General features: G+C 27.3%; 1 protein-coding gene and 1 long non-coding RNA gene across 2 annotated transcripts; one reads left to right on the forward strand and one right to left on the reverse strand.

Annotated features, from left to right (window-relative positions):
- Positions 1 to 1665: 1665 nt before the first annotated feature.
- LOC112692686 lies at positions 1666 to 5342 on the reverse strand. The gene is made up of 4 exons (XR_003149427.1): positions 4979 to 5342; positions 3523 to 3817; positions 3224 to 3448; positions 1666 to 2995 (listed from the first exon to the last, which is right to left on the reverse strand). It is a non-coding gene; the product is annotated as an uncharacterized LOC112692686 (long non-coding RNA).
- A 133-nt stretch (positions 5343 to 5475) lies between these two features.
- LOC112692683 (FACT complex subunit Ssrp1) lies at positions 5476 to 11078 on the forward strand. Its single transcript, XM_025567422.1, has 13 exons — positions 5476 to 5642; positions 6296 to 6481; positions 6545 to 6760; positions 7000 to 7178; positions 7250 to 7489; positions 7591 to 7719; positions 8276 to 8567; positions 8629 to 8804; positions 8863 to 8983; positions 9331 to 9525; positions 9819 to 10067; positions 10607 to 10696; positions 10761 to 11078. The coding sequence occupies exons 1-13, from the start codon at positions 5595 to 5597 to the stop codon at positions 10878 to 10880; spliced, it is 2241 nt and encodes a 746-aa protein (XP_025423207.1). The 5' UTR covers positions 5476 to 5594; the 3' UTR covers positions 10881 to 11078.
- Positions 11079 to 11326: the final 248 nt, after the last annotated feature.

Genomic DNA, 11326 nt, shown 5'->3' on the forward strand with positions numbered 1-11326 from the left:
GTTCTTGGAAAAAAATAAAATAATATATCATGGACAATATGGGTTTGGAAAAAAATTAGGAATAGAAGACGCTTTAATTGACATAAATAACTTTTTACATAATAAAAGGGATATTAAAAAAAAAATTCTAATTACGTTCTTGGACTTGGAAAAAGCTTTCGACTCAATTAGAAGAAAAGTATTACTCATCAAGTTAAAAGAATTAGGCTTTGATGAAAATACATTAAATTGGTTTACTAGTTATGTGAGTAATAGACAACAAATAACCACCGTTGGACCTCACCACAGTAATTATTGCTATGTCAAAAATTATGGAGTTACTCAAGGTACATCATTAGGCTCCATATTGTTTTTATTATACATTAACTTATTAACTCTGTACCTGCATCATTATTAAAAGGAAAATTAAAAATTATTCATGTTTGCTGATGATATAGCACTAGTTAATTTCGAAGATACTTGGGAAAAATTAAAACAAACTGTCGAAATAGATTTACGTTATACATATGTATGACTGACTAAAAAAAAAATTGATTATCACTTAACATAAATAAATCGGTCTGCATGCCAATAGTTACAACTCATACACAGCTTCCTGTTGGATACAGTTTTATAATACATAATTGTAGAACTAGTACGACAAATTGTAATTGTAAGCCAATTAGAATGGTTCTATCATTCAAATATTTAGGAATAACAATAGATTTTAATTTAAAATGGACAGAACATATACAAAATATTAAAAATAAAATAAGGAGCTTAACTGCTTTATTCTATAAAATTCAATTTCTTAATAAATCTATTATAAAACAAATTTATATGGCATTATGTAATTCAATACCACTATACGGTATAACATGTTGGGGAGGCTCTAATAGAACAAACATAAATACATTATATATAACCCAAAAAATGATAATAATAATAGCGTAATTATTACCATTAAAATACCCATCAGGGGAATTATTCAACCATACAAATATACTATCTATCTATAAATTATAAATTAGATAAATTTTAATAAAATACATACAAAACTATACACTAAACGCTACAGAAATAATAGAGAGAAGAACAGGTAAATACATTAAACCATCATATACGTTTTTAATAAACTCAAGGAACTTCTCCAATCACATGAGAAAAACTATATTCAACAATTTAAGTAATGATGTGAAGAGTCTAATAAAAAGCTTATGTGAAAACCAATCTAATAATACCAATGATATAGTTAATAAAAATCAAATGAAAAAGGCTATAAATAAAATAGTTAATGGTCTAGATGAGAATGTGTATTAATGAAATTTTAAAAAGTCAATATGTTTAATTGTAAGATCTTATTGAATGTGTATATGTTAAATATGCTACTAAAACATGTTCTATGAAATTTGTGTTTACTGTAAAATATTAATTAATTAAGTCTTATCTTCAATTATATTATTATATTAAATAATCTTACTACAATAAGAATTATAATTTATAAGAACTCCGTATAGCAGATACGAGCTTAGCTCAGTTGATCATGTTGGTAATCAGCTATTGTTAATTTATTCTTAATGTAATAATTTACTTATTGTTATCATGTAATTGTAATTAATTTTTTTTTGGCTGAAATAAATAAATAAAATAAAAAAAATAAAAATTTATATATTTTAAAATGTGTTATAAAAATATGTTAATTTAAAAATGGGGGGGGGGGTAATGTAACAATTGTTACATATGCTTACAAGAAATTACGTTCCCCCCCTGCTTTACTATATTAAATATAGTAAGGCTACGGCCAAATACTAATAACGGGGGGGTCGGGAGTTCGCGACGACTACCATCATGCATAGGAACTCCTGGACAACTCCATATTTATATTTTGTAAGTATCAATAAACCTTTATGCAATAGTTACTATTAAACCAATCTCCATTTATTTGTAATATTTGTATCTCAAATAACATCTATGCTTCCAAGCTACGGTAAAACATATTCAAAAGGACCTGAAAACCTTGCCTGAAAATCTTATATCTAATTAGTCACCCCGATCACGTTACAGTAACTCTATGAGAAATAGCAGCCACGGAAGGCCTTTTTTAATAACAATGGTCACACATCTGATAGAGTGACCCAACTCCGAAAGTGCATCAGATATATCAGATATAAGTGTTGTGTGGTGCAGATTTCTTATTATGACCTTGAAAGGTCGATATGATGATGGCATAAAAGTGTGAAAACAGACACTAGTGACCATTAAACGTTGCGTGATTATGTTCAATATTAGCGACCACGAAGACGAACAATTAGAAACATAAGATGCGAAAATTCGAAATGTTAATAAATGGTTGGAAAGAAATGTTCACGATTAACATTGGAGCATCAAAAGTTTAAGTGGTGCGGGATGAATGGGTGTCTGCGGATAAAAAGTGTGATCACATGCATTTAGTACTATCACAAATCATATCGGTTATTTCATGAATGGTTCTTTGCAGGAACAATAATTATAAATATTATTATTCGTTATTTTTCAAATGCGTTATCGTATGTATTATCAAATCAAAACATTGTTGAGTACACGAACTACTACATAGTAGTTATACATACGTACTAGTTTGTGATTAAATAAAAAGTTTAATCATAGTTATTGTCAAAAACAGGCTTGGGTGATGTAAGTTGGGGGGGGGGGGGGGTAAATGGTGGCTCGGTGGCAACGGCAGAGGATGCGGAGGTAGGGATTGCAAAAGAACATTCTTACTTGCGTGTTACGAGCCTCTTTACAGGTCCTATAATGAGTGGGGTATTACAAGCACAATTGTTTTAATCTAATATGGTTAAGTCCCTTACAGTATTTGACACATCGTACATAAGCTATAATTATATCTAAACTAATAATAATAAATTCATTTTACTAGATACTCGTCCTAGATACTGGGTCAGAAATGAATCCCACGACGTCTTCACGTAATGTTAACATTCTTAGCTCCGAAACTGCTGACGCGAAGAACAAATACCTTGTATAAAAAAACTACAGTGGTTTTTTTCTGTTTTTGTTAAAAGAAAAAACAAATGGTATACGAATGTTATATGTACGTTTTGATATACTGTTTGCTCAGGATAGTATATGTATATATATATATATATATATATATATATAACTATTTTTCAATGAATTTATGAGATTTCAGCAAAAAATACAGTAGATCTCTTGTAAACATTGAATATATTTCATTATATATCACCTCTAATGGCGCCGGACAACTGATGTGTGTGTTGTGCTCGTCAGAATTTTCAAGCGCCTCCACGTTTGTATTCAAATAACTCTTTTCAGCATTTCCATTCTATCATCTTTTTTCTTTTTTTTTTTCATATGAACGTGAGACATCTCGTCACGTATCTCGAAGAATGCTGACGCGACTCAGAATATTTGTTATACAGCGCCGCGTATGAATACTTATAACTTATACCTTTAATAATAATTATAAATGTGTATATGTATAATATGGACGTTCTAATAACGTATGAGTAGTGTAATTATTACCTGAGAAACGACGGTGTATTGATGATGCTGAATAAACTGCTAGCACTCGTAGTCTCCCGGTGAAAAGGCTTCCTTACGTTGTTTTTCTGCAAAAGAACACCGCAGAACACTGAGACCACAAGATGTTGTGGGACCGTTCGGTTATATCTAGAGGTAGGATTAATATTCTCTTAAAATCCTTAACATATGATGTTTTCATATCGTTCAAAAAAGGCAATATATTCTCTAAATATTCGTTATAAATACCATATGTATGATGGTTTGTCTTTAAAAATACAAATATTCTTCCAAAATTCTGTAAAAATAAAAATAAAATTATTTTAATTACTTGGTTTAAATTTATCAATTACTAAATGTTATTATTAATTCGATTTACATTCGATAACATTTTTAAAAAGAAAAAATCGGTTTTAATACAAATTTTAACTGTACGTAGATTATGCCTAATATCTAGTGATTCATTTTTATAATAACCTAGAAGGATATAAAAATAACTCACATTGTGAATATTGTATTTATTGATCGATATTATCAAAATGCTGACGTACATAATATGCGTATGGATGTGTAGAAAAATAATAGGTAATATAAATTATTTTCTTCGAAAAAATCATTTACAGAAATAAAAATATTTATTAAATATTAAAATATTCTTAAATATTCTCTAACGTACCTATTAAATATTTCTATAATAACCCAAAATACAAAAATAAAATAAAGTGGGGAGATGGTGGTATATATGTATATGGCGGTGAGATATTAATGTATTAAAGAGTTGTTACCTTCCTCCTTGTGTAAGGGAGGGCTCTCAGGGTTGTGAAGATTCGAGAGCCGATCTGCGCAATTATACAGTTTGTCAAGCTAAATAAAGCAGCACTTACTTGTTTTACCGAAGACCTTCAGATATCGATGCGAGGTTGAAATAAAAAGACAAATTGCACTGGAACCGGATACTCTTCAACGCTCGTACGAAGAACGCAAGTCGAACGGATTAAAATTACAAGTCAAAATAAATCGCACGTTAATCTTATGATCGGTGCGCATGCACTGACGACCTAAAATCAAGAGCTCTGGGAGGGTTGTATGTCCCTGTTATATAGGGACATCTGGTGGCATGGACCTTGGACCTTTCCTTTGAATGTAGGGATGTCAATAGTATTTATTGTTCGACCCGTGTTGTTCGCGTGGGTATCGAAGATACCATTATTTATTTATTTGAAATGGTTTAAAAACCACGTACATATAAATAGTATACATTATTATACTTATAATAAAATATTTGTGCCGTCTTTTATAATCGAATGATGCACATCATTACATTTCCTAACCCATAAAATATGCTTTTTTATGCAAAATAAATTTTTTCTGTGAATTCTGTTATTGAATCGTAAAGATATCTCACTCCTATTTAATAGCATAGACTATAAACAAATATGTAAAATTATAAAAATCCGACCTCTAGTTATATTCATCGGCTCCAAGTATCGTGTATGAATTCGTCTTTTTCGACACAACGTGAGAAGATGAAGGAACAATATAAATTAACAATTCTTCGATTGTTTAACTTGATTTGTCAAAACTACTAAAAATTACTCGAGAACAGTAGGTTTACTTATTACTAGGAACCGAACCGGAACTGGAACCGTACAATTCTTCAAGGTTTTGGTCCCTGATTCGTATTCGATAATATTTAACTCAACAATACAAGAATATTATTGTAAATAAATTGTTCTACAAATTCGCCATTTATATTATAGCGGTATTAACTAACCTTATAGTAATACATTGTGTATTACTCTATGGAGCAGACCCATTGTACTGTACGATAACATCACTGCATGCCAGTGGTTACCACCAAAGACATTCTGAACCGTAACGGACAAATGCGTCCATTTTTGAACCAGTTGCTTGTTATCACGGCTGCTATCATTTTCCCGCGTCGTGTGTTTATGTTCGGTTCATCATTTATCGGACATTCACATTTTTTGGTTTTTCACCGTTTAATTTTGTTCCGTTCAATTGCTGCTGCCTAATATAATATTCGTTCGACGGTCTGGTGAAATTACTTTGATATGGATATGGAATTCCAAGACATCCGTGCCGAAGTGAAGGGACTTTTGGTGAGTATTTTTTACAATAATATCGTGATGTACAGAATTTGTATTACAGATGCAATTGTCGTATTGATATAACAATCCGTCAATAATTAGACTAATTTCACTTCTTACTAAATATATTTGTAATTAAATGCGGATAAAGTTTTATTTAATTAAAATGTTGATTGAACTCAAAATAACTCCACTATTTTTTGTTAGGCAATCTGAACTTGAGTCTTAAAATAAAATGCTTGTCTAACTCAATTGGAATAGTTAAAATTGTATAAAGTGCAAAACTATATTAATCTCGTTATCTTTGTCTCTTATAAAGTAAAGAGTTGAATGCTTTTATAAATAATCTTTAATGTTAAATAATCAAAAATCAAAATGCCAATAGTAACTGATTTGCTTATAATTCAATAAATTAGTGTTCGAAAAATTAAGCTAAAAAATTTACCTGTTTATTAAATTCTAGTTGGATATTTTTAATATTTTTTAAATGTCAAAATATTTTAGTAGTATTTTGATGTTTTTTTTATCAAATTTTTGATTCCTAAAAAAAAAAAATGTCTTATATTTTGTTAGTTCTGTTTATTAACTATGCTATTTACTTATACTATATATTATCAATTTATTATTGTACATATTAATATTATATTCTTATATATTTCTTTCAGTGCACTGGACGACTTAAGTTAACTGAGAACAATATTGTGTTTAAAAATGTGAAAACTGGAAAAGTAGATCAATTAACATCTTCTGATATAGAATTTGTTAATTGGCAAAAACTAGTTGGTACATGTGGTGTCAGAATATTTTTAAAAAATGGTAACCTCCATCGTTATAGTGGCTTTAATGAATCTGTAAGTTGTCCTTTAATTATTTAAATAAAGGCTTAGTAAAAAAAATATTTATTTTTTTCATAGGATCAAGAAAAAATTGCTAAGTATTTTAAAAACACTTATCACTTGGATATGCTAGAAAAAGAATTGGCTATTAAAGGCTGGAATTGGGGTAGTGCTAAATTTAATGGATCGATATTAAGTTTTGATGTTGGTAACCTAACTGCATTTGAAATACCTTTAAACAATGTTTCCCAATGTACAACTGGCAAGAATGAAGTGACATTGGAATTTCATCAGGTTTCTTTTTTTTAATTAAATATATTGTGCAGTAATACAAATATGATTTCAAATGTTAAATAAAAAAATAAGTACTCCTATACATTTTTATACCTTCTAAGTTCTATATTTTTAAAACAAAATTATACTTGACAACCATCATTATCTCGTTTAAAAATCCAATCTTTGCCATTGCATCATTTGTATTAGCAAATATTAATACTTAAATGATTAGTGTAAATTAATAGTATTGATTATAGAATGATGAAGCACCTGTCAGTCTTTGTGAAATGAGATTCCACATTCCATCGGCTGAACTTGCAGGTGAACAAGATTCAGTAGAAGCTTTCCACGATCAAGTAATGAAACAAGCTAGTGTTATATCCATATCCGGAGACGCAATTGCAATATTCAGAGAAATGCAATGTTTAACTCCTCGGTAATTATTACTAAAACTATTATAAACTAAAGAATGTTTATTTATTTTATTTATATTGAATATTATTTTAGTGGTCGTTATGACATAAAAGTTTTTCAAACTTTCTTCCAACTTCATGGTAAGACATTCGATTACAAAATACCAATGACTACTGTTCTTCGACTATTCATATTACCACACAAAGATGGCCGTCAAATATTCTTTGTAGTCAGTTTAGATCCACCCATTAAACAAGGTCAAACCAGATATCATTATCTAGTATTATTATTCAATATGGAAGATGAAACATCAATGGAACTTCCATTTACTGAGTAAGTTAAACATTTAAATTAATTATTTTCAATCTAAACTATAGGATTTTTTTCTTAATTACTAAAAGAGAGAAATTAAATATATTTTCATTTGATTCTAGTGAAGAAATTGAATCCAAATATGCTGGAAAACTAACTAAAGAACTTTCTGGTCCCACATATGAAGTTCTTGCTCAAGTTATGAAAGCTATTGTCAATAGAAAAATCACAACACCAGCCAGTTTTAAAGGGTAATTATTAAAAAAATGACTACTGAATTATAAATTCCAATTAGAACAAGATCGTTAATTTTATATTTTTAAAAATAAAATATTTGTACTTTAATAGTAATGCATGTTTTTTCATTTAAATAATGTTTTATACTTAATCATTTTCTCTATATTATTATATTTTATTGATTTAATAAAAATTTTAATACTTAAATCATATAAAATATATAGTTATTTTGTTTTTATATTATTTTAATAATATAATATGATATTTATTCAAAATAAAATACATTCTTTAATTTTTTATCAACAATTATTACATCTTGTTCTATAAGGGAATATGTATTTAATAATATACAAAAAAAATGAAATTATATATAATGTGATAAAATCCTTATTAGTGTTATAGATTTGATAAACAATAATAACACTACTTTTAATAATTTAAATTTACATTTTTGTATATTAAATAATTTTAATTTATAAACAATAGTCCATATTATCCAATGCAATTTTATTATTAAATATTATTTAAATTATGTCAGCCAGAATTTATTTATTATTTATTGATTTTTAGTCATTCCGGTACATCAGCTATTGGTTGTTCTTATAAAGCTGCTGCTGGTTATATTTACCCACTTGAAAGAGGCTTCATTTACATACACAAACCACCTCTTCACATTAGATTCGAAGAAATTTCCAGTGTGAATTTTGCAAGAGGTGGTGGTAGTACTAGGTCTTTTGATTTTGAAATTGAGCTAAAAAATGGGGTTATACATACATTTAGCAGTATAGAAAAAGAAGAATATGGAAGTCTGTATGATTTCATTAATGCCAAAAAGTTGAGAGTAAAGAATACAGGAAAATCGGTAATTATGTTATTTTTTTTATATTATGCAGTATTAATTATTTATTATATTTAAATACTAGGATAAACCAGCTTATACTGGAGATGACTATGGGGATTCAGATAATGAAGCAGAACCTGATGCTTATTTGGCTCGAGTTAAACGTGAAGGACAAGAACGTGATGAGGATGATGATTCAGAAGAGAGTACAGATGAAGACTTTAACCCTGAAGGACAAGAAAGTGATGTTGCAGAAGAGTATGTATAATTTAATGTTTAAATTCTTGAACTTTTAATAAAATTGAATCTTCTATAGATTTGATAGCAATCCATCAACAACAGATTCAGAATCTGAAAATGAAGGAGGTGTTAGTGGAAGCGGGGATAAGAAAGAAAAGAAAAAAAAAGATAAAAAACCTAAAACTGCTAAAACTATAGTATGTATAAAATATTAATATTTTAGTATGCATAATTTAATAATGGTAAATATATTAATTTCTGTATTATTACTGAAAATATAATGTTTAATATAAAACATAATATTTTATTAATATCAAAAAGTATTTCTATTTTTTTTTTATACCTATATAATCATTGGCTATATTTATTAAATAATTTTGTTAAAAGCAAATTAATTCTTAAAAATAAATGTAATACAATTATAACAGAACTAAAAATGATTAATGTTTATATTTTTTTTAACTTCTTTATGCTGTCAGTTGAATTAATAAAAATATCAGTTATTATTAGTCATATTAATCAAAGTCTTATTTATTTAATTTAGTCTGAAAAGCCACGAAAACCCAAAAAAACCAAAAAACCAGATGATGGTAAACCCAAAAGAGCAGCTTCAGCTTACATGATATGGTTTAATAGTGCACGTGATAGTATTAAAGCTAATAACCCAGGAATCTCATTTGGTGATATTGGTAAAAAAGGAGGTGAAATTTGGAAGAAAATGTCATCCAGTGATAAAGCGGTAATTTATTTAGATTTATTTCTGGTTGTAGCTATTAATGAATTATAATTTTAAACAATTTGGTGTATTTTATGTTTTAATTTCTGTATAATATATTTTAAATTCCTAATTGGTTTAATTTATTAACTAAATATACAAATCAAAAAATTATTTTCTTTAGTATTATGTTAATTGAATATATAAAATAACATAAAATTTAATTCAGTGTTAAGTGTCAATAACAAAATTTCTAATCATTATTTATTTTTATATCAGAACATGTAATATAACCTATGCTTACATAATTTATTTAGGAATATGAAGAAAAAGCATCAAAATTAAAAGAAGAATATAATAAAGCTATGAAAGAATTTAAAGAATCTGGTGGAGGTGCAAAAGCTCCCAAGGAATCATCAAAAAAATCATCCTCAACAAAATCGTCTACTCCGAAAAAAGTTGCAACACCTGTTAAAAGTGGATCATTTATTTCAAAAGAATTTATTGAATCTGATGACTCGTCAAGTGATGATGATAAAAGCAAAGTTAAATCTAAAATTGAAACCGTAAGTTAATTCATATACATTTTATTATACTTAAAATACATGTGTATATATGTATCAAAATATATCATAAAATATTAACATTATTGTGACCTATAAAATGTGCATATAAAAATAATTCTAATTAATAGACCAATAGACAGTTCAGTTGTATGATTACTTCAGTTCTTCTTTTAATGTTAGAAAAACCATGATTCTTTTTTTAAAAAAGCATGATCATGTTATTAAGCTCCTTTAAAAAGATTTATTTATTTATTTTTAACATTCAAAAAAAAAAAAAAGAGGTCCTTCACTCGAAGTTTTCCTATCCGCCAATCTCATCATAATTATCATTAAATTCACTTATTTTTAAATGCAGTTAATTTTAAATTACAAAATATTAAATTGTAGCTATTTAAATAATATGCTGTATATAAATTACTCAGAAACAACATATTTTATACACAAGCTTTTACAAGGTAGAATAGTATAGATTAAATTATTAGTTTTAATATTTTGCTTTATAATGTATTGTCTTTAGTTTAATTGTTTTTTTTTTTTAGAAATCTTCAGATGACTCAAGTGATGATAAACAATCTAAACCCAAACAATCTAAAATGACTGTTGTTGAATCTAAATCGAAAAGAAAAAAGGTATTTTTGTTTAATAATTCTTAATGCATTTTTAATAATTAACTGATGTTTGCTGTAAATATAGGAGTCGTCTGATGAATCCAGCGATGGAGATAGAGCTAAAAAAAGTAAGAGTGATTCAGAAGAATCTGATGATGATGAAAAGAGTAGTGAAAGCTCACCAGATCCTAGTGATTCCGATTAAGTGTTATGGTTAATTAATTGTGTAATTGTGTAATTGTGTACCTTATTGTCAACTCACAAATATTTAATTAGTTGGTTAATTTTTTTGTAAACCTTATTTGTACTTATAATTAAATTAAAATATTATTTTATTTATTAGACTCCATCAATATATTTGGTGTCTTACTTAATTTAGTACATATTTTATCTTTGTAGTTCATAAAATGTAGAGTTATAATAATATAACATATGATTATTTATTGATTAATATTATGTACACCCTTTAAATGAATAGTTCTACAAAAACACTTAGAAGGTTATTTATGAATTTTTGATATCTCATCCAAAATAGTTCCTTTAAATATTTTGACTGATATATTTACCAATGAAAAATTAAGTTTTATAAATTGTATTTTGATAAAAAAAAATATAAATAACAATCATTTACTGAAGCAAGTTATGACAGTT

Source organism: Sipha flava, unplaced genomic scaffold (genome assembly GCF_003268045.1).
Source record: "Sipha flava isolate LNK unplaced genomic scaffold, YSA_version1 76_pilon_pilon, whole genome shotgun sequence".
In the NCBI taxonomy this organism is placed as follows: Eukaryota; Metazoa; Arthropoda; class Insecta; order Hemiptera; family Aphididae; genus Sipha; species Sipha flava.

Coding starts and splice junctions, on each gene's coding strand:
- LOC112692683 (XM_025567422.1), top strand. CDS start 5,595: ATGGATATGGAATTCCAAGACATCCGTGCCGAAGTGAAGGGACTTTTG. Junction 5,643..6,295: donor CCGAAGTGAAGGGACTTTTG/GTGAGTATTTTT, acceptor TATTTCTTTCAG/TGCACTGGACGACTTAAGTT. Junction 7,179..7,249: donor ATGCAATGTTTAACTCCTCG/GTAATTATTACT, acceptor ATATTATTTTAG/TGGTCGTTATGACATAAAAG.